Consider the following 24,682-nt stretch of genomic DNA (forward strand, 5'->3'; position numbering starts at 1 on the left):
CCTGGATTCAATTTTAAAACCCCTTTCCAAATTAAGAACAGAGTATGTTCAAAGAGGACAGGTCATATAAATTCTGTATCTATAAGCTTTGGAAAAGACATTAGACTTTGTAGAATATACTCTATTCTACTCGTAGTGAGATACTAAAACAAGAATCTTAAATACTATACCTTTAAATGCCCATTTAGTACAGTTTGGGCTTTATTTCCAGGCATCACATATGCAATTGCTTGGTCATTGGCATTGATATACAAGTCTTCATCCAAAATCTTGTCAAGTATCAGCTTCTTAAAAAGTCTTTCAGCATTGTGTCGTGAATAAGCAGATCCCTTTCCAAATATACCCGACTGAATTTTTGCACTCTTACTCCCTGATAAGAAGGCGTAAGAAGTAAGATGAGTAACCCTCAAATAGAGACTAACGTGGCACTTGTGGGCATGCCTGGACAAATGAGATAGATCATCTATTCTACAGGAAAACCAAGGGTACAGTTAAGATACCTGTTTCTCTTTTGTTTTTTAAAGAATTATTTATTTTATTCATCATTGTTACTATTTTTCAAATTTGTTTTAGGGCACATGCTCTCACCAGAGAGAGACAGAGGGAGAGGGAGGGGGGGGAGAGAGAGAGAGAGAGAGAGAGCGAGTGAGCGAGTGAGCAAGCCAGCCACCTGATCTGGGACTTAAACAACAGTTGGCCACCTTAACCATCACGCCACCTGTTGGCTCTAAGACATTTGTTTCTGTAAGATGAAAATATCTAGGTAGAATTCTAAGACTTCTATGGTTGTATATACCTTCCCTCATCTTTTTATAACATACCTTGACTGAAAACAGCAGAATTAAGTTTATCATTTTAAAGTGCTGCATTTATAGCTTATAAAATATTAGAGTAGAGAAATCAAAGAAAAAGTTGGTATAAACTATAATAGCTTCATATCACAATGCTGTATTAGGATAACTCTACTGATCTAGTTACGAAAACTTTTTGACAGGGAGAGATTTTCTTTTTGAGAGAGATTTTTGCTATCGGGCGTGTATGCTAGCTAGAGAGACAGAGAGAGAGAGAGAGAGAGAGAGAGAGATTATTCCTTAGGGCGGATGGCTACACCACAGTCTCGTCTCCTCCATTCTCCTCTTGGGATCTTGGGCACACATGCACATGTACCTGGCATGAGTTTTAAGTGGCCGATCTAGGACTAGAACCACGAGCAGCTATGTGGGAGTCTGGTAACCTAACCATTATGCCATCTGCTGGTCCCAACAATCAGCTTTATAAACACTACCTCTGGTCCTGATTATCAAAATTGCTACTAGCTGGGACCAGCGGATGGCACAATAGCTACGTTGCTGGGCTCCCACGTAGTCAACCCCAGTTTGAGTCCCAGACTGGGCAGCTTAAAATTCACACCAGTTAAGTGCGCATGCATGTCCAAAACCCCAAGAGGAGAATGGAGAAAGGACTGCGGCAGGCCATCCACCCCGGGGGGGTGTATGTGTGTGTGTGACTTCTCACTTTCTATCTCTCTCGCTGGCAAGTGCACATGCCCCATAGCAAAAAATCTCTCTCTCTCAAAAAAAAAAATTGCTACTAGTTTATAATTCAGATATTTAAGTCTATACTTTTTGTCACTCTCCTTTTTGAAGCCCATACAAATTCCCAAACAAAAGCACAACACCTCATAAAATGCTCAAAGGAGGTGAAGACAGGAATGTGAGCACTTTCCTCTTTCTCATACTAGTGGAGGGCACCACAGTGGGCTGGATCTTTGTTTTATATCCAAGCTACTGTAATTACTAATGTCTTCATCATAACACAATTTTATTGTAACATTCTACTTAAGAAGGCTTGTGACCCTGATGGTAATCAGAATTAACGGTTATTCCAAAGCTATTTTAAGAGTTCCAGATAATCACATTATTGTAAATTTCTGATGGCTTCTGGCCATGTATGCTGAATTATTCAAATTTTTCTTCCTTCAAGTAACTTATAGCCCTGAAAGGCTACAGTGTAGAATCATGACTACTTTTCTGATAGCTGTGGACTTGGTGATGCAGGACAATCCTAGTACTAAGGGCAACTAAGGAAGCTAAAGAAACCTGAACAGTTTTCTAAAACAAAATTAAGAGAGATCAGCTCCATTGTGCAGAGGTAATTCATTGCTCAAGAGAATCCAGATCCCGTGTGGAGACTGCAGTTTGAATCCCTGGTCTGGTTAGTCTGAAATATTCCAGGCACATACACGAATGGCCAAGAACTGAATGGGTGGAGATGGAAAGAAGGGGATGGTGGCATAACCAGACCTGGTGGAAGGTGCTCATCTCTCTCTTTCACATGCATGTGTTCTATTGTGAATAAAGGGAAAAACAATTAAGTGGGGCTACACAGTGGTATAGCAGTTAACTGTGACACTGTTTAAGGCAATCTCACATAGGGAGGTTCCTAGATCAGGTCTGGAACTAGTGTACTCAGAGGTCTCCCTGAGTACACTGGACACACATGTATCCATGATCTGCAGCTGGCTGAAGGCTGGGGGTGGATCATGGCATTAAGATGCCGCTGGGGTACTCTCCGTGTCTCTCTTGCTCATAGAAAAAAATTTAATAAAAAACGTCTTAACATAAACTACCGAAATAAATTAATTCCAACAAAATGATACAACATTGGGACCAGCAGTTAGCGTAATGGCTATGTCACTAGACTCCCACATAGTTGACCACGGTTCGAGTCCCAGACCCGGTGGCTTAAACTCACGTCAGGCACATGTGTGTGCGTGCCCAAGATCCCAAGAGGAGAATGGAGGAGAAGGGATTGTGGCGTGGCCATCCCTCCTGGGGGATGATTTCTCGCTTTCTGTCTCTCTGTCTCTCTCTGACTGTCTGGTGAGCGCACGCACACTATAGCAAAAAACTCTACAAAAAAAAAAAAGATAAAACATTAATTAAAAACCATGCTTAAGAAGAATTAAAAATTTAGGAAATGCTCATATCTTGTTATATAAAAATGATATAAATCATAGATATGATAAATATGTGATCATGAGGAGACACAAAATATTAGCAGTGTTTTCTGGAGTTACCTATACTTCTCAGTTTTCTATGTGTCATAATGTACAGTGACCATGTAGAAACTCAAACCATATTCCTGCCCCAATTGAGACTATTATCATTTTTTTTTTTTTTTGAGAGGTTTTCGCTATAGGGCGCGTGCGCTCGCCAGACAGACAGAGACATAGAGACAGAAAGCGAGAAATCATCCCTCAGGGGGGATGGTCACGCCGCAATCCCTTCTCCTCCATTCTCCTCTCGGGATCTTGGGCACGCACGCACACGCGCCCGGCGTGAGTTTTAAGCCACCGGGTCCGAGACGCGAACCGCGGTCGACTACGTGGGAGTCCAGCGACATAGCCATTACGCTAACTTCTGGTTCCCGAGACTATTATCATTTTTTAAAAAATTACTTATTTAAATTTATTTGTTATTATTTATTTTTCAATTTGATCAGAGAGAAACATAGAGAAAGAGAAATGGAAAGTGAGAAAGCAAGCTGCCAGGTCCAGGACTTGAACTACAGTCGGCCACGTGGGAGTCCAGCACCTTAACCACCATGCCACCTGCTAGCACCGAGACTATTATTTTGTAAATGAATAAACGTCGTTGTGTATATTTTTAATTAAAATAACAGGTGCACATGGGGGAAAACTACAGTACAGAAAGGTTTATAGTAACAGTCTTCTGCCCTACCCTGACCCCACCCTGTGTCACTCTCTTCTCCAAGGCAATCACATTTTCTTTCTTTTCATTATTTTTTCTTGGTTAAAGGGCTTATGTGCAATGAGAGAAAGAGAGAGAAGGGAGAAAGCACCCTCCCATGGGGCATGGTCACAATGAAAACCCTTCTCCGCCATTTCTCCCTTCTTTTAGGATTTTGGACACACACTCACATGTAGTTGGCTTGCTTCTCAAGCTGCCAGGGCTGGGACTTGAACCACATGGTTGGCCATGTGGAATGTGGCTGCCTTAACCACCAGGCCACAGAGCTAGTCTGGCAATCACCTTTTCTATAGGCTTTGTTAGCAGTGCTTTCAGGAGCCTGACATTTATCTACTGATGACCCCTACTATAAAAGATAAGGCTTTATCTCATTAATATCACCCCTTCACCTTTCCCCAAACTTTGGTAGCCATGATATACTATTGGTTTATCTATTGGTTATTTTATCATTTTATTATTTTTTAACTGCCAGAACGTATACGCGCTTACAATAGAGAGACAGAGAAAGCACTACCCTTCTTCCCAGAGGGGTGTGGTCATGCCACCATTCCTTTTCCTCCATCAGATCAGGAGTTGGGGCACACACGCGTACATGCTTGGTATGTTTTTCAAACTGCCAAGGTTAGGACTGAAACCATGGTTGATCTTTAATCACTAGGCTATGGGGCTAGCTCTAATTTTTTTCCCTATAACTATAAACAGAAGTTCTGACCTCTCTCTCTCCACTATGTAAGAGGTTATCAGCCCCTCAAGGCTTCCTTGCACTCCCTTTCTTTTATTTTTATTTATTGTACTTTCATATAATCAAGATTCATATTTATATCCTATCCTCTTCTGTAACCATGTTTAAGCCTATATGTTGATGTTTCCTTCCCTACTTGAAACAATGTCATGGTGTTGTATAATCCAAAGGAGATTTTTAAAAAATTATTTATTTACTTTTATTCATTCATTCGTTTTATTTTGATTTGACCAGAGAGAGACATAGAGAGGAAGAGAATAAGTAAGAAAGCAAGTCACCAGGTCCAGGACTAGAACCATGGTCAGCCATGTGGGAGTGTCCAGTGCCTTAACCACCATGCCACCTGCTGGTCCCAATCCAAAGGAGATTTTATACCACAACTAAGTCAAATGAAATATTTCTTGATCAATTTTATCAATTAGTCAAAATCATGTTATAATGTCCTATGTTTTATATTTGAACTTGGCTTTCTTGTATAACCCTCCCTTTGGAGTTTCTGCATGACCTTCTCCTCTATATGCCTTTTTTTTTTTTTTTTTGAGAGGTTTTTGACTTAGGGTGAGTGTACTCACTGGAGAGAGACACAGTGAGGGAAAGTAAGAAATCCCCCCGCCAGGAGGGGTGGCCATGCTGCAACCCCTTCTCTATTCTCCTCCTGGAATCTTGGGCACACACACAAACATGCCCAGTGTGATTTTCGAGTGACTGGGTCTGAGATTTGAACCATGGTCAGCCATGTGGGAGTCCAGTGATGTAACCACTATGTGTCACTGGCTGGGGCCCTTTTATTTTTATATATATATTTTTTTTTTTTTTTGTTTGTTTATTGGTTTATGAGAAAGAGAGATTAAGTTTTGATAGGGCTTCGTCACGTCAGGATCTTCCTGCCCCAGCCTCCCAACTAGCTAGGATCACAGGTGCATGCCACTGTGCCACACTCATCTTTAGGTTGGACCAGGATTTGAACCTGAGCCTGCCATGTGGCGTCCACCTCTGGGCAGCAGCATCTTGGCAGTATGTGCACTATGGCTAGGCCCTCTCTCCCTTTTTTGTTAAGAAGAACAGTTGCATTTTTCACTGTTGTCAATAAAAAAAACTCATTTCTTACTCTATGAGTTTGTTTGGAACTACTCTTGACTTTCTATCACAATTGGCACAGGTTGTTCCTGGGCCTATTGCACTGCGGCAACGATGAGACTTTGTCTCCCTGGGCCCACGGGTCAGCTCCACTGTTTACTGTATCATGATGGGCACTCTCTAGTCTCAGGACTGCTGATATTAATCTAATGACAGCCTGGTTTCAGTTCCTGTTTTTTTCTTTCCAGAGCTTTCAGGATTGTCCCTGAAGGGATGCACAATACATCACTGGGGCATAAAAATTATTTTGAGCAGAAGACATTTGAGTTCCTGAGATCTCCTATATGCCAAAAAGCAAAGTCAACCAAAAGAACTCGATTGTCATAAATTCCCTTCCTGGGAAAAATCAGGGAAGGTTAGCTCTTATGAGCAGAGATAAGTCTCCATACCACACTTACACAGACATTGTCATAAAAACTTCCTATCTTCTGTGCAGTCTCCTAAAGGCCTATTTATCTTTCCTAAAAGACATTTGTTTTCCCTTAACTGCCCCTTTGCTCTTTCCCTTCTCTTATTAAAATTATATATAAGCCCCAAATCCCAACTTCCCCTTTGAGTCACTTTTTTCTGTGAACGCCTCCTGTACATACGTGGTCAAATCTGTCTTCCCTCTTGCTAATCTGTCTCTTGTCAGTTTACTTAGAAGACTGTATCACTAAACTTAAGAGAATAAAGGAAAAGTTTTCTGCCTTGATGTGTATTTACTTTTGGTACTCTCAAATCTCACAGAAACTTTTATTTTTTTAACATGTTATTCAGCATCCAGCAGATATTTTCATCTGAAAGCTTTTATCTTTTCCATACTGGATATATTTTTTTTTATAGCACTGGCTTGGTAATTCTCTTTCTTTTCAATTTCCAATTCTTTTGGTCCTAAGAATCGATCAAAATTTTACATGTCCTAAGAATTGATCCTCCATATGTTTTCTCTCATATTTTCCATATATCTTCATGCTCAGGCTTTAGAAGATTTTTCTTGATTCTGTCTTCCAATTTTTCCAATAAATTTACTTTGTCAATCTGTTAAATAGCTCTCCTGTTTCTTTTCTATCACATTCGATTATTATTTAAATCTTTGCAAAGACAGATACTAATCAGGAGCTTTCCCTTCCCTCTCCCTCAAACTACAACCTACTTTCTAAATTATTTCTATTGACCAGGGTCAAATATTCTACTTAACTACTTAGCCCAGAGTCAAGAATCTTTCTCTTGACTCTCCATTTCTATTTAATGTTCATGGATTAGGTCACACTTTCCCCCCCCGCATTCCTCCCCTGTGCGAGGGTTTCCAATGACCAGGTTTCCTTTAGGGTGAAGTCTGCTTTAGGGAGCAGACTTTAGGTAGACTGAGTGGTTCCCAAATGGCTCCTAACTAGGCAGCCCTCCCACTGAGGCAATTACTTTTGTTCTAGAATCAATTTGAGGCTGGTACTCTATACAATCCTTTTGTAGGCAGCCTCTTTTTTTTTTTTTTTTTTTTAATTAAAAACAGGGTCTTGCTTTTTTTTTTAATTAAAGACAGGGTCTTGCTCTGTCACAGTCCTCCTGCCTCATCCTCTCTATAGTGCTTCAGCTATGACTACAGACCACCATGTCCAGCTTTTAGGGTGGACAGAAAACTGAGCCCGGGCTTCCATGTGGCCTCAGCCTATAGAGCAGCATGTGCCGCAGCTGGGTCTGGGCAAACTTTCTTCTAGCGTACCCCCCTCCCCATCTGGGCTCTTTGATTTCACTCCTGCCTTGTGTACTCCTAGACTTAAGACTGAGAACATGTGATGGAGCCCTGCCTGGCTGGTAGTCCATTTTCTGCTATAATACTCCCCTCCATTTATTGTGAGGGTGGCTTTATTGCATTTTGTTCCATTTGCCAACATGTATCCATTCATTTCCTGAAAGATTTTTAAAACTAATCTGATGATGGTCTGTCTTCTGTTCTCTATGCTTTAATGGATCAAATCTCCATTTTATTTCTTATCGTTTTAATAGAGTCTCAAATAAAAAAGAAGACAGATATGCATGCTCAGGCTGTACTCCTGAGCTGGCAGCTGATCCATAGGTAGTTCTCCAAGCAAGTTATTTTCTGTTTACTCAGGAGAACTTGTATAATAAACTTCATTATTTTCTTATATGTATATGAAAATACCTCACCTTAGTGACATATATAGAAATCTTCGTTTTTTGAATTGCCAGAGAGCTCATGAGAAAGAGAAAGACAGACAGATAGACAGAAAGGAGAAAGCATGTCCCAGTTAGGCATGGTCAAAACCTTCTCTATTTCTCCTTCCTGTTGAGAATTCAGGCATGCACACACTAGTGCCTGGACTGTTTATTGAACATTAGGGCTTGGGTTGCCATGTGGCATCTAGCTCCTTTAACTACAAGGCTATTGGCTATTGGGCTAACCCAACTTATAAAATTCTATAATTGGTAAAATTCTATAAAATACTAGATTTTCTTTTGTTACTCAAAATAGTTTAATCTAGAAACTCTTATTTAATTCCTAAGAAAATAAGCAAAAGAGATTTTTTTCCTATGTACTATATATAATGAATTCTTTAGATACTCAATTTTAATTGATGTAACTTAAACAATAAAAGATGACTTACCCAAGAAAATGTCGACCAGCATATTCATAGTAAATCTTCCTGAAGAACTTACATTTTTTGTTCTTTGTGACGAACTATGTTCTTGTACAAATTTTACAATATTTTTCACATCATCAGTCACATCTCTTGTTTTATAATCCTATGAATAAAAAAAGATCACTTTCTGCTATGATTAAGATAATGATACTTGTTTAATATGAACTGATAGACCGTAATAACCCATTTCCAGATCAAAATCAGTACGTAAAAAGTAGAAAGTTACAAAAAGTTCATTCTTGGCTAAGTCCTAAAACAATTAGCACTCTATACCTTTTTTTAAAAATAATTATTTTATTTATTTATTTATCTATCTATCTATCTTTAAAAAATTTGACCAGAGAGAGAGAGGGTTGAGAGTGAGAGAGAGAGGAAGTGAGAAAGCAAGCCACCAGATTCAGGACTTGAACCCTGGTCAGCCATGTAGGAGTGTCCAGCGCCTTAATCACCACACCATCTGCTGGTCCCGTCTATACTTTTTTTTAAACTGTTTCATAAACATACATCTTGTCTTTCAACTTCCTACCATTTTGTGGGTAGGAATATACATACAACACATATGTGTGTATATATACTTCAAATTATGCGTTGAAAAATGAAACTAAAATATGGGTTTATTTTGGTGTAAAAAGATAAAAAATTCATGCATAGTCTTTTCATAATAAGCATTTTCCATGAACTACTTGAAGCTATTCCATATTTTTTTCAAAAAAGAATTATTTTATTTAATATTATCATTTAAAAAATTTTCCAATGTGACCAGAGAGACAGACAGAAAGTGAGAAAGTAAGCCATCAGGTCTGGGACTCAAACCATGGTTGGCCATGTGGGAGTCCACCGCCTTAACCACCATGCCACCTGTTGGACTCCTAATATATGTTTTTAAATCCTTCATACCTCCTTTGAGTGCTCTGTCATTTTCTGGATAGCAACCTTTTTCCCTCTTAGGATTTTGGGCATGCATGCACACATGCCTGGCATGATTTTCAAGCTGCCAGGTCTGAGCTTTGAACAGTGGTCAGCTATGTGGGAATCCAGCACCTTAATCACTATGCCATCTGCTGGACCCCCCTCTTGCCTGTTCTTACCTCTGTTGCCCCTGCCAGTCACTGGCCTGCTTCTCTGTTTATCTTTGCAGCAAATCTTAGAAGAGTTGCTTATATTCACTGCCTCCAATTTCACCTCACTCTACTAAAAATGGCCAAGCCAAAAGCACCATGGTCTCTATGGTGCTCAATCCCACGGTGAATTCTCAGTTCTCACGGTACTCAGCAGCAGTGTCTGACGCCGGCAGCACTCTCTCCTCCTTGAAATACTTTCTGCATGTGGCTTCCCTGGCTTTCCTCTTATCTTATCAGCTCTTTCTCAGTCTCCTTTCCTAGCTCTTCCCCTTTTCAACCTCTTAATGTCTAGAGGCCAAGTGTCTGGTTTTCTTCTCTTCTGTTTAAACCTACAGCCTGGAAGATTATATCTGATTTCGTACCTTTAAATGTCATCTATATGCCAGCTACTCTCAAATTTATGTGTACTATCAGCCTCTTTCCAGAATTAGTGAAGCTAATAGCCTACGTAGTTCAATATGCCCCAAATCAAACTCACAACCTTCTCTGCCAAACAGCCTTGCACATATTTAAGGGTGATTATTCTTCCAGTCACTTAACTTCCGGGCACCGCTTCCTCTAACTCCCGAGGCACTGCACTGGCCCTCCATCACCTCTACCCCTCACTGACTAGTCACCCTGCTCAGCCACACAAGCTTCCTTGTTGTCCCTTGCTGACATGCTACCACCTCAGGGCTTCACTCTGGCCAGTGCTTCTGCAGAGAATGCCCACATGCAGAGAGCTAATGCATTCTTCAGGTTTTTTTAGATCAACACCTCCACAGGCCATCTTGTCTAACAGTGTATCTTCACCTCACCAATTATTTAATATTTCTTTTCTTTTTTTAAAGAATTATTTTATTTAACTTTATTTATTTAAATTTGACTAGAGAGGGGGAGGGCGGGAAAGAGAGAAAGAGAGAGAGAGAGCAAGCAAGCCACCAGGTCTGGGACTTGAACTGGGGTGAGCCATATGGCTCCCTTAATCATCAAGCACCCTTAATCATCATGCCACCTGCAGGCCCCCTTCTTTTTTTTAAGGTTTTTGCTATAGGTTGTGTGCCCTTGCCAGAGAGAGAGGAAAGGAGAGTGAGTGAGAAATCACCTTCCAGAGGGAATGGCCACACAACACTCCCTTTTCCTCCATTCTCCTCCTGTGACTTTGGGCACATGCACACACACACACACCCAGGATCATTTTTTCAACCTGCCAGGTCTGGAACGCATATCAGTTAGCCATGTGGGAGCCCAGCACCTTAACCACCATACTACCTGCTGGTCTGTCCTTTTCAATATTTCTAAAATATCATGAACTCATCAGTGTGCATACACAATTTCAATATTCTGGACAGATAGATGCCCAGTATATATTTTCATAGCTTCTAAATCTAAAGAAAATTTGTTCCATTAAATTACTTTCAAAATGTTTCTATTGTGGGTCAGCCAGAAAAAAATTCTTATTTTACCTTTCTTTTACAGCAATTATCACAAGAAACTTCTGGATATTCTTTACAAAAATCAGGATTAAATCCATTTTCACCAAAGTAAGCCAAAAGTTGTATTCTCCTGCATTCTGTTATGTTCTCACAGTAATGTACCATGCTATACAAGTTATTGAAGTGAGTCTCTCTTGTATGACGGTTTCCATCTTTTTCCACTAAAGGAGAGGAAGAGTAAAACGAAGTTATTATAATAAAATAACAGAGGGGAACATCGCAGAAGAATTTAGATAGAGTCACACAACTGAAATATTAAATAAGAAAATTACTGTTAACAGCAATATGTCAATATGACATCATTCTATATTATAGTTAATTTGGTATATATGTTCATTCCTCAAGATTTTATTATTTTTTAAAAGATTTTAGTTTTGGGGCCAGCAGGTGGCATAGTGATTAAGGTGCTAGATTCTACATGGCCAGTTTTGTGGTTTGAGTCTCGGACCTGGCAGTTTGAAAATCACAACAAATAAATAAAAATAAATATTTTTTTTTTATTTTTAAGATTTTAGTTTTATGGGAATAAATGTTAAGTTTTTACATATTTTTTTCAAATTAAATTTTCCCCCAAATTTTAATTATCCCCAGTGATAGAGTTTTGACATATTCTTATTTTTTTTTTTTGGGGAGAGTTTTTTTTTGCTATAGGGCACGTGCGCTCGCCAGACAGAGAGAGACATAGAGACAGAAAGTGAGAAATCACCCCCCAGGGGGGATGGTCACACCTCAATCCCTTCTCCTCCATTCTCCTCTCTGGATCTTGGGCACGCACACTCACGCGCCCGGTGCGAGTTTTAAGCCACCGGGTCCGGGATGTGAACCGCAGTCGACTATACGTGGGAGTCCAGTGACATAGCCTTTACGCTAACTGCTGGTTCCCAAGTTTTGACATATTCTATTTCCTAGAGACATGAGTGTGCTGAGCTGAACAACCAAGGCAAGCAGAGCATGAAACCAAGGCAGTGGGTTATATACCTTCCCTGAGTAGCCGAGGTCAAAACAGTTAAGCCACACTATATGCCAAGAAATCTAGGGAGTGTTGTAGTGAACTCATAGGGGAAGAACAGTTTAAATTTTTTTTTTTTGGAGATGTTTTCACTATAGGGCGCGTACGCTCACCAGACAGACAGAGAGAGACAGAGAGACAGAAAGCGAGAAATCACCCCCCCAGGGGGGATGGTCACACCTCAATCCCTTCTCCTACATTCTCCTCTCTGGATCTTGGGCATGCACACTCACGTGCCCGTCGTGAGTTTTAAGCCACCGGGTCTGGGACGCGAACCGTAGTCGACTACGTGGGAGTCCAGTGACATAGCCATTACGCTAACTGCTGGTCCCATGAACAGTTTAAATTTTGTAGAACCACAGCAATACCCGACATCTGTTGAACACCACACAAAAGATTAGTTTGAGGCAGTTCATGTTTTTCCTTTTGTATGTATGTGGGGGTTATGTGCTTTTCTTTTCGTTGTCTGAGGGAATGTGTACTTGCCAGGAGTAGAGAAAGGCCCCAAAGCACCTCCCAATGGGGTGTAACACCACAGTCCCTCCTTCTTCATTTCTCCATCCTGCTGGAATTTTGGGCACGCATATACATGGGCCCCAGCCCATTTTCCAAGCCACAGGGGCTGAAATTCAAACTGGTTGGCCTTATGAGATCTGCTTCCCTTAGCCCTAGCCTATGGGGCTGGCCCTAAATGTATGTTTTTTTAAAGTTCATATTTATTTATTTTTCTCTTGTATGAGCAAGAGAGTCAGAAAAAGAGAGAGAATAATCCCAACAGAGTCTTGAAGCAGCTCTGGGTCATTGGTACATGACCCAGTACACACATTGAGTGCCCAGTACACACAGGGAGGTCTCCAGAACCTTCCCATGTGGATCAGCCGCACAGAACATTGTGTAGCTCTGGAGTGTCTTTTTTTCAGACAGAGCCTTGCTGTATGGTGAGCCTCCTGCCTCAGCTTCCCACATAGCTAAGACTATAGGCACAAGCCATTGTGCCCAGCTTCTTAGAGTGGACTGGGAACTAAACCCTGGCCTTCCATGTGGCCTCATCCTGCTAAGAAGCAGCATCTATTGCATCACAACTGGGCAAGCTAGTTCATGGTTTTAGCCTGAGATTGTGCTCCATTTCTTCCAATAATATCATATCTTTTCAAATATGGATTTTTGGCAGTTGCTATGATACAACCATCTAAAAAAAAGTCAATGTGAAACAGCAAATGAGAGTGGCAGTATCCAATGTAATTCCAAGGTTTGAGAACAGTAGGTGACTATTTCCATTAGTAAGCACTGTGGTTCCTTAAGAATAAAAGAAAAATACTACTTTCTTCCAGTTTATAAGTTCTTTTTATCAAATGGCCACTAAATTTTTAGGACTTAAATACTTATTAAATTGTTTGGACTTAATATAGGTTTTGTTTAAAAATACAAATGGGTGGGCCAGCAGGTGGTGTGGAGGTTAAGGTGCTGGATTCCCACGTGGCCAATAGTGATTTGAGTTCTGGACCCAGTGGCTTGAAAATCATGCCAGACACGTATGCATCCATGACCAAAATCCTGAGAGGAGAATGGAGCAGAAGGGCAGTCTCATGGCTTAGTGGTTAAGGGAGCCAGATCCTACACAGGGGATCATGCAATGCAGTTCAATCCTAGATGACAGGATGAAGAAATGGAAGAGTGGGGATTAGGGTATGTATGCATCTGGGGGTTCTCCCCTCACCCTGTTTCTCCCTGACAAGTATCTGTGCATTCTGGCAAATTAAAAATATATATATATATATTCTTTTTTTACTGAGAACCACTTTGTTATAGTGGAGGGAACAATTGCTTTGGAATTGGACAAACTTGGGTTCCATCAGGGGTCTACCACTTACTAGTTCTGAATCTTATGCGTTTTTGTCGTTTTTTTCTCTGTAAAATGAGGAAAGTAATGGTCTTATTTTTAAGGTTGTTGTGAGAATAAATGAGTCAATACATATAAAGCATCTAAAACAACATAAAGTATATGCTAAGGAATATTATTTATAATTATTACTCTGACTGGACTTCCTCCTGTTTTTGCTGCTGAAATTGCTCTACCAGTGGTCTTTGGGGCAAATCATAAAACCTTTCTGAATCTCCCTTTTCTCATGAGAGCAATTCTATCTCCAAAGCTAGTTGTTACATGTAAGTTAGGAAATAAAGTGAGACATCATATCTGACAAAGTGCTGGGTAAGTGCCATTTCCCACGTTCAGTGTCTCCACCAGAGTTAATGCAAATTGATCTCAGAATGGGTAACTGTATTTAGGAAATATATTTGACTATCACAACCCAGTAATAAAATAGAAAAAGGATATAGTAAAATTCTTTTTTTTAAAGAATTATTTTATTTATTTCCATTTGTTATTGTTATTTTTTTTCTTTATTTGACGAGAGAGAGAGAGAGAGAGAGAGAAGAGAAGAGAAGAGAAAAGGGAAAGTGAGAAAGCAAGCAACCAGGTCCAGGACTTGAACCATGGTTGGCCATGTGGGAATCCAGCACCCTTATCCACCACACCACCTGCTGGCCCCAGGATATAGTAAAATTCTAAAACATATATGTGCTTTGACCTAGCAAGTCTAAGTCTAGAAATTTATTCTACATAGTTGCACAAATGACCAAGGATATAGGAACAAAGATATTCAATACTGTATTGTTGAAACAGTGAAAAACAATAAGCAATCTAAATATCTATTAAGAGAGGCTTGGTTTAATAAACATGGGATAACCATTTTATGGTTATAATATAAATAGCCAAGCTACGTATATTAATTGGAGTGATAATTACATCCTGGTGTTGTCGACTGAAAAAAAAAAAAAAAAAAAAAAAAAACCCCACAGGTCACTATATTTGTGTGTGTATAAGTGTGTGTAACATAATCCTACTTACATTTTAAAACATGTGCATTTGGAAAAGGGAAGCACCAATTTCCAGATATTGCCAGCTTCTCCTGGAGAAGATGAGGGATGAGATAGGAGAGGAAGCTATAGGAGGTCTCAACTCCAAGGCTGTGTTGTTCTACTTAACGTGGAGGGTATGTAAGAGTTCACTATTTCTTCCTTTTCTGTATGTATGAGATATGTGTTATATGAAAGGAAGGATATGGAAATTGGATCTGAAAGGACGCAGAGGAAACTGTAAATATAGTTATTTCTTTGGGTATGGACTAAGAGCATGGTTGGTAGTCTTTCCACCTTGCACAAGCCTCTATCGTTTTGAGTTTTACATAACATGAGAGTACTACTTTTACAATAAAAATGAACTAAAATAAGATTCCTAGTCTTTATGAATACTTCTATTTCTCTCTATTTAAAGAAAACTGGACCAAGGTATCACAACAGCAGGAACAGATTACTATCATGAGGCTGAGATGACAGGACGTCTCTACAATGGAGCTCAACTTACTCAATATAAGTCTCTTCAGTCTGGTCACATCATGATAGGTATAGAAAAGCAGGCAGTGAGATATTTCCCCATCTCTTCCAGCTCTGCCAGATTCTTGGTAGTAACCCTCCACGGATTTAGGGAGAGATGCATGAATCACAAACCGCACGTCAGGTTTGTCAATCCCCATTCCAAATGCAATTGTTGCACAGATAACCTGATATAAAAGCAAAAGCCTATTAGACTTATAATGCATTTAAAGGAATATTTAATAATAGATGCTTTTAAATGCTCTATACCTTATTTTACTTTAAAATGTACTCTATACAACAAGTAATATGTTGTTTTGATTTTGTTAGAGGGTATGTGTGCTTGCTAGAGAGATGGGGGAAGGAGGCACCCCTGAGGTGGGATACCCAGGAGGAATGGCCATGCCCCACAATCCCTTCTCCATTCTCCCCCTAGGACATTGAATAAACATGCCATGTGCCCAATGTGTTCCCCAAGCTGCTGGGTCCAGGACTTGAACCACATAATCAACCATGTGGGATCCAGATCTTTTATTTAAAAATAATTTTTTAAAATTTAACTTTATTATTTAATTTGACCAGGAAGAGACAGAGACACATCAACTCCCCAGTAAGAGAGAGAGAAAGTGAGAAAGCAAGCCACCAGGTCAAGGATTTGAATGGTGGTTGGCCAAGTGGGAGTCTAGTGCCTTTAACCACACCACCTGCTGGCCCTGGGATCCACATCTTAACTACCATATCACTGGCTAGCCCCAAAAGAATTAGTAACTTAACACGATCCCACTATTTAGCATGACTAATATAAGAGTTCCATGTTGATAACTTGCTAAACTTACTAAAACCCGAGAGGTGAGGAGGTCACTGTGACGGGCACTTTTCTGTGTGATTAGTTTTATCATGTAAGGAAGCATGACTCGATTGCATCAGCCCGGGATGTGCTGTTACTGTTTGTTCTCTGTTTTTGATAGAGAGGTGTGGGGGGTGTTGCTCACATGGCCATGATATCCAGGTCAGTGATCCTAAGCAACAAGTTGAGTTCCAGGGTGTTCCCAAGGTTTGAGCCCCCAGAGGTAATTGCTGCTAGCTCCTCAGATGACTAAGGAGCAATGGCAGGCTCACCTGCTCCAGGTGTGCTTAACATCAGTTTTTTTTCCAGTGGCGCTAGTTGATCACGTACTGTTTATTTTTATTTATCAGATGAATTCAAAGTCAAACATTGTAAATTTTAATTGAAAGTCATCTCTGAGAGCTGCTTATAGTAAAAAAAAGGGGGGTGGGGCAAAGACTGTGGATCTTGACCTATACAAATTACTTAATGGAAGCAAGGTAAGGTAAATTTTAGGAGCTTGATAAATTAGTTTTTAAGAATATCCACTTCAGTTGCAAATTTAGGACCTATTTAACCCAGTCCAAAATGTTATATCTTCAGGCAAAATTACATTATACAAATAAAACTGCAATTCTTTTTTTAGCACTTAAAAAAATGAATTGCTGCTGTGAGAACAGTATTTCAAAAGCAACCAAAATATCTGGCAGCCGAGCTGAAACTAATGACATGATTTTAGTAACTGTAAGTACCAGAGAAAGGAACTGCAAGCTATGGAGTATGTGGACAGCAAATGGGTACATTTATCAGCACAGAGAACGGCAGCAGTCTGCACTCTAGGTTAGTCATCCATCTGAAAACATGGCACTTTGATCAAAAAGCAAATCTTGGAAAGAGAGTCTATCGTAGCCTCCAGTGATGGGGAGTCAGCAAAGAGGCTAAACAGCCCACAGGACCGCAAGCGTGGCCTGAGGGGTTCTGGAAAGGCTGCGATTCATCGCCCAATGTCAGGATGGAGGCCAGGCCATGAGACCCAGTCTGCAGGCTCCAAATGAGGCCACAAGGTTGCCAACTCTCTCTGAAAGTGCCGATTTCTTGTAACTGGGAAAACTGGCCTTGTAACTTCCTTCATTTCTGTGTTGTTTTATTTAAAACCTTGGGCTATAATCCTTCTTTGTGAAGAAAAACAACCAAGTTTTATTCCGTCTCATAAATCTAACAAGATCAAGGCTGTCCAGTTGGTACAGGCTAACATTTACCGCAACTTTAAGGATTAGCTAGTCTGAGAACAGCAACAAGTAGACTTTAAAAAAAAAAAAAAATCACTATTTTTTTTTTGGGGGGGGGTGAGGTTTTAGAAGTTTTTCGCTATAGGACGCGTGCGCTCGCCAGACAGACAGAGAGAGACGTAGAGACAGAAAGAGAGAAATCTACCCCCAGGGGGGATGGTCATGCCGCAATCCCTTCTCCTCCATTCTCCTCTAAGGATTCTGGGCACGCATGCACACGCGCCCGGCATGAGTGTTAAGCCACCGGGTCCGGGACGTGAACTGCGGTCGACTACGTGGGAGTCCAGCGACATAGCCATTACGCTAACTGCTGGTTCCCAAAATCACTAATTTTTAAAGCCATATTTTCTTTTTTGGAGAGGGTTTTTTAATTACATGATTAAGAGCACTCATATCAGGGTCATTTTCAATAATAGCTGAAAAGATAAAGACTGGGAGAAATAGGATTCAAAAGCACATAATTTCAAACATATGAAAAAACTGAATAGAAGAAAATATAAAAAGAAAAGAGACAAGACAATCAGGCTTCTCTGGTATTTTCTTCTATGCAGTTTACTTTTTATATGGTTGAAATTATGCGCTTTTGAATTCTTTTTTTCCCCAAGTCTTTCCCCATAGTAAGCATTTGAACATCTTCATACATTAAAAAACTCTTGAGCACTGCATGCAAATGCTTTTTAAGGTACTGTCACCATTAAATAAAAGTTTGCTAATTCAAGGTGAAAAATGGTCTCTTACTGTCTTAAATTTGAATTCCTTTGATTAACAAAGTTGAGCTTAAAAATAAAATTTGCATTTAGTCATTTGTATTTCCTCCCTCCCAACTCTCTGTTTATAGCTGAGGCTCACTTACTATTTTGAGACTCACGTTTTCCTTATCAAATTTTTACAAGCTCTTATGTTTTAGTCACAGAAGATTTATGTCCTAGTTAGTTGCTGCTTTTAATTTTGTTTATTGATATAGGGGTGTTTAGTTTTTAACTGCTTCTAGCAATTATTTCTCCTTAGAATTAAAAAAAATTGTTTTAAGTCCCTTTATCTTTTCTGTGGGAGAGAGAAAGAGAGGAGATAGGCAATCCCAATACAGTTCTTACACTGGGATCTAACTCTAACCCCAGCCAGCCAGGACTATGGGAAAGTGGACAGGCAACTGGCATACACAGGGAGACCTCCAGATGTGAACCTGGGTCCAGCCTTATAGAGTGGTGTGTTACTACTGCACCTCTGCTGCTGGCCCCGTAGACTGTTTTTAAGCTTAAGTTTATACATTATAAAATATCAATACCTTGGACCAGCAGGCAGCGTAATGATTATGTTGCTGGACTCCCATGTAGTCAACTGTGGTTTGAGTACCAGAACTGGCGGCTTAAAACTTACACCCAGTACATGTGCTGTGCCCAAAATCCTGAAAGGAGAATGAACGAGAAGGGATTGCACCGTAGCCATCCCTGTCGGAGATGATTTCTTGCTTTCTGTCTCTGTCTCTCTGGTGAGCACATGTACCCTATAGCAAAAAAATTCTTTAAGAAAAAAAATCAATACCTTTATTTAGCTGTACTGTATTTAAAATTATTACCAAGTAACTGGCATCACTAGTTGAATAATCTTCCCTTCTTCATTAATTAGTGTCTTTCTTCCATAAGCAAGTGAGAGACAGAGACATCATCCCCAAAAGGATCTTGATACTGTGATCTACTGCCAGCCTCAGTCAGCCCCAGATCATGGGTACGTGTGTGCCAGCATACTCAGGGAGGTCTCTGGACATGAACAAGGAACATTCCCACATGGGTCAGCCTCACAGAGCATTGCATTTCACTGTGTACCACTACCCAGCCCCCTTTGCTTGCTTGCTTGCTTATTTATTTGTTTGTTTGCCATAAGGCACATGTGTTCACTGGAGAGAGACAAGGAGAGGGAAAATGAGAAATCAGCCCTTGTGGGGATGGTCATGCCGCAATTCCTTCTTCTCTACTCCCCTCTTGGGGTTTTGGACATGCATGCACACACATCTGGTGTGAATTTCCAGCCAAGCCTGGGGATTGAACCCCAGTTGGTCACATGGGAGTCCAGCACCTTAACCACCACATCACCTGCTGGATCTGCTTATTAATCTTTAATGCCTTCCATATATTCTTTTTCTTTTTTTTTTAAAAGAGATTTTTGCTATAGGGATGGGGTGCATGTGCTTGCCGGACAGAGAGACAGAAAGCAAGAAATTACCCCCTAACCCCTGGGGAATGGCCACGCCTCAATCCCTTCTCCTCTAAGCCCCTCTTGGGATTTTGGGCACACATGCACATGTTTGGCGTGTTTCACGCTGCTGGGTCCAGGATTTGAACTGCAGTGGACTACATGGGAGTCCAGTGACGTAACCATTATGCCATCTGCTGGTCTAGCATAAGTTGTTTTTCTACTTCCTAGTCCATTTGTGGGAAATTTTATTTCTATTTCTATTCCTATTCCATTGACCTGTCTACAACATAATTCAACCTAGTGTTTATGTGCTCTTTTAGGTCAAATTCCTTTCATTATTTTCACCTGAATATTATTAAAGATGAACTACAAAAAAAGTTTACCAACTAAAAAAAAAATTAAAAGTACTAGAATTTTGAATAATTAAATATAAAAGTTAATTTGGGAAGATTGATAGCTGTAATTATTTCAGTGAGGATAAATCAATGATATGTTATTGAACTTTATACATATTTTAAAAGACCCTTATTTTTTTTTTTTTTTTTTTTAGGTTTTTGCCATAAGGCATGTGTGCTTACCAGAAAGAGACAAAGACCAAGGAGAAATAACAGTCCCCCCAGGGCGGGGGCTGGAGGGTGCCACATCAAAATCCCTTCTCCTCCATTCTCCCCTTGGGATTTTGGGCACACATGCATAAGCAAGCAGTGTAATATTCTTTTTTTTTTTTTTTTTTTTTTAAGAATTATTTTTTTTGACTTTATTTTAACCAGAGAGGGGCAAAATAAAGGAAAGTGTGTGAGAGAGAGAGAGAGAGAGAGAGAGAGCGCGCGCGAGCGAGCAAGCAAGCCACCAGGTCTGGGACTTGAACCACAGTCAGCCACGTGGGAGTCCAGTGCCCTTAGCCACCAAAGCCCTCGTCGGCCCCACCAGTGCAATTTTCAATGGCCAAGTCTGAGACTAGAACCAAAGTAGGCCATGTGAGAATTCAGCACCTTAATCACCCTGCCACCTGCTGGCCCCAGAAAATGATTTTTATTTTATTTTATATTTTTAATGCCAGAGGGCACATGCATGCACACAAAAGATGGAGAAAACACTTGGATGGGTCTCGTTCCACACTGCACTCCCCTCCCCCGATTCCCTATCACATCAGGATCCTAGGCATATTCCCAGCTACTTAAGCTGGTATTTGAACACTTACTGGTCTTGGGGGATCCACTTCCTCTTTTTTTTTTTTTTTTGGAGAGGTTTTCGCTATAGGGCGCGTGTGCTCACCAGACAGAGAGAGAGAGACAGAGAGAAAGCGAGAAATCACCCCCCAGGGGGGATGGTCACACCGTAATCCCTTCTCCTCCATTCTCCTCTCGGGATCTTGGGCACGCACGCACACGTGCCCGGCGTGAGTTCTAAGCCACCGGGTCCGGGACGTGAACCGCGGCCGACTATGTAGGAGTCCAGCCACATAGCCATTACGCTAACTGGATCCACTTCCTCTTTACAGCAAATAACCGCTGTGCTACACGTCAGGCCTTGAAAATGCCTTTAAATATAAATATCAATGAGCTAGGTATGAAGTTCTTTAGTCCCAGGTTTCCCTCTTCTGAGCCTGAAGACCTCCCTGGCTATTGTTATATATTTGGTCTGTACTTATTTATAACACATTTGACTCCTATCTGTTTTCTGCCTTGGGCACATTCACCATTCTAAGTCTGAATCCCTATTTCCTCTGGCAGACAAATATCAGTTATCATTTTTGTTTTCTTTCCTCCTCAGTTTTTATTTTTATCTCCTCCTTTTCCCCTCACATTCTTTTTTTTTTTTTTTTAATAAAGATTTTTGCTATAGGGTGAGTGCAGTCACCAGAGACACAGAGAAACAGAAAGTAAGCAATCACTCTCCCAGGGAGCACAGTCATACCACAGTCCCCTCTCCTCCATTCTCCTCTTGGGATTTTGGACACATACACACACATCTGGCATGAGTTTCAAGTCACCAGGTCCAGGACTCAAACTGCAGTTAGCCATGTGGAAGTCCAGTGCCTTAACCACTATGCCACCTTTGTACATAACTTGAGCAGCCCTCACATTCTTAAAAGTTATTTACTACATCACTGATTCAACTATCCGTGCTGAGTCAGCCCATTTGTATCTTGATACATAATTCTGCTATTGATTTTGTTTTTCTTATTTGGATAAACTGCATTTTATTTCTCCCTTCATTTCAGCCTGTGATTTTTTTTTTTTTTTTTTTGGAGAGGTTTTTGCTATGGGACGTGTGCGCTCGCCAGACAGACAAAGACAGAGAGATAGAAAGCGAGAAATCACCCCCTAGGGGGAATGGCCACGCTGCAATCCCTTCTCCTACATTCTCTTCTTGGGATCTTGGGCATGCACGCACATGCGACTGGCGTGAGTTTAAGCCACTGGGTCCAGGACTTGAATCGCGGTCAACTACGTGGGAGTCCAGCGACATAGCCATTACGCTAACTGCTGGTCCCATGATCTTTCTTTTTTTAAGAGAGAGATTTTTGCTATAGGCTGCATGTGCTTATTGGAGAGACAGAAAGCAAGAAATCACCCCCCAAGGAGGGATAGCCATGCTGTAATCCCTTCTTCTCCATTCTCTTCTCAGGATTGTGGGCACACATGGCACATGCACCTGGCATGAATTTTAAGCCTCTGGGTCTGGGACTTGAACTGTGACTATGTGGGAGTCTAACCATGTCACCATTATGACATCTGCTGGTCCCAGACTGTGAGCTTTCCTTTTTTCTTTTTTTGTTAAAGAATTGTTTATTTAGTCCCATTTGTTATTATTATTATTTTATTTGACCAGAGAGAGAGAGAGAGAGAAAGCGAGAAAACAAGCCACCAGGTCCAGGACTCAAAGCACGATTGGCCATGTTGGAATCCAGCTTGGAATCCAGCACCTTTAACCACCACGCCACCTGCCGGCCCCACCTGTGATTTTCTTAATGAAAATTGTTTCTAGTTCATATAAGTCAAATTGTCTTTAATTTTTCTGAGGGTACTTGGCTGATATCCTTTAAGATTTTCTTCTGTTTTCCATAGAAAATAATTTTGACATCTATTTTCCCTCTGAATTTTCAGGGTAAAGAGTTCTTTTATTCTTTCTGAGTTGAAAACTTTTCATAAACTCCAAATAAATTTTAGTTATTTTACTCAAATTCATCCTTGTATTTAGAGGGATCTATCCGAGGCTGGCACTTGCCACAATGTGGGATGCCCAGAGTGTTTCTCAGCTTCCCTGTCAGGGAAGGAATTGGTGAGGAGGTGGAGATACTAGAACCTCACACATTGCTGGTGGGAATGTTAAATTGTATTGCTGCTTAGGAAAACCATTCAGCAGTTCCTCAAGAAGTTAAACATAGATTTGCCACATGGCCTAGCAATTCTACTCTTAGGTATCTACCCAAGAGAACTGAAAACATAGTCCACACAAAAACTTGTACATGAATAGCACTTGTACCACTTTATGTAATAGCCAGAAAGTAAAAATAACCCAAATGTCCACTGAGATAATGAATGAATAAACAAATTGTGGCATATCCATATAATAAAATATTATTCAGCCTTGAAAAGGAACGAAGTAGTGATATGCCACAATATGGGTAAACCTAGAAAAAAAAATACATTAAGTAAAAAAACAAAAACAAACAAATCACAGAAGTCCATATGCTGCATGATTCCATTTAAGTGAAAAGCACAGAATGGGAAACTCATACATACGAACTGATAGTGGTTAGATTAGCAGCTACCAGGGTCTAGGGAAAGGGCAGGTGACTGCTAAGGGGTACAGGGCTTCTTTTTCTTTTCTATTCGTTTTTAAAGATTTTGGCCATAGAGGGTGTGCATTTGCTAGGGTGGCAAAAAGGGAAAGTGAGAAATCACCCCTCAGGGAAAATGGCCATGCCACAGTCCCTTCTCTAGTCTTGTTTTTTGGGCACATACACACACAGGCGTATTTTCAAGTTGCTGGGTCTGGGACTCAATCCAGGCAGTCAGCCATGTAGGATCCAACATCTTAACCACCATGCCACCTGCTGGTCCAAGTATAGGATTTCTTTAAAGGGAAAGAAATATTCTTTTTTCTTTTTTTTTTTGGAGAGGTTTTTGCTATAGGGCATGTGCGCTCACCAGAAAGACAGAGAGAGATAGAGTTAGAAAGTGAGAAATCACCCCTAGAGGGGATGGCCACACCACAATCCCTTCTCCTCCATTCTCCTCTCGGGATCTTGGGTATGCACAAACACACACCCGGCATGAGTTTAAGCCACTGGGTCTGGGATTTGAACTGTGGTCGGCTACATGGGAGTTCAGCGACATAGCCATTACATTAACTGCTGGTCCTAAAAGTAGATGGTTGTACAATCTTGTGAATATAATAAAAACTACTAACTTGTACATTTTGAAGGGGTAGATATTATGGCATGTGAATTATACCTTAATAATCTTTTTACGTAAAAAGAAAAAGCAATTTGTGCAGTCTGAAAAAATATGCTTTTTAATTTGTCTTATGTTGATGTTTACTACCTTTAAGCTAAATACAATTTGCATACTACATGTTGCTTCCATGATACAGAACATTATTTCTTTATTTTTAAAAGGTTACCTGGCAGCCATCCTGATTAATCCACTTATGTTGCACTTCATCTCTGGAGGAATCACTGAGGCCGGCGTGATAAGCCAAAGCAGCAAGACCATCTTTCCGTAAGGTATCAGCCATCGTGTCACATTCATGCCTGGAGAGGCAGTAAATTATCCCTGAGTCATCTGTCGAGAAAGCAAAATATTATTGAGAAACAAGACTTTTAACGTAAATAACAGCACAATTTTCATGATGTTCTTAGAACTGTATAAACCATAAACAGATCCCCATAGTGTTCTTACACTGGAGGAAGATTACAGGATAATTCAAGCAAGGATACATGAGCACTGGAAATAAGATCCGACTTTCACTTCTGTTCCTGCAAGACTCCGGAGGAGGAGGACATACTCTGGGCTCTCTTGGACAACGGCTATA

The 24,682-nt window shown here is 40.5% G+C and overlaps 1 protein-coding gene across 1 annotated transcript in view; it reads right to left on the reverse strand.

Annotated features, from left to right (window-relative positions):
- BLM (BLM RecQ like helicase) overlaps positions 1 to 24,682 on the reverse strand; it is an 82,918-nt gene that overhangs the window by 15,204 nt on the left and 43,032 nt on the right. The window contains exons 13-17 of the mRNA XM_027773563.1: positions 24,272 to 24,432; positions 15,324 to 15,519; positions 10,861 to 11,051; positions 8,259 to 8,397; positions 171 to 370 (exon numbers count right to left, since the gene is read on the reverse strand). Of these exons, the coding sequence (XP_027629364.1) occupies positions 171 to 370; positions 8,259 to 8,397; positions 10,861 to 11,051; positions 15,324 to 15,519; positions 24,272 to 24,432 (887 nt within the window). The remainder of the gene's footprint in view (positions 1 to 170; positions 371 to 8,258; positions 8,398 to 10,860; positions 11,052 to 15,323; positions 15,520 to 24,271; positions 24,433 to 24,682) is intronic.

Source organism: Tupaia chinensis, unplaced genomic scaffold (genome assembly GCF_000334495.1).
Source record: "Tupaia chinensis unplaced genomic scaffold, TupChi_1.0 Scaffold000359_1, whole genome shotgun sequence".
NCBI lineage: Eukaryota > Metazoa > Chordata > Mammalia > Scandentia > Tupaiidae > Tupaia > Tupaia belangeri.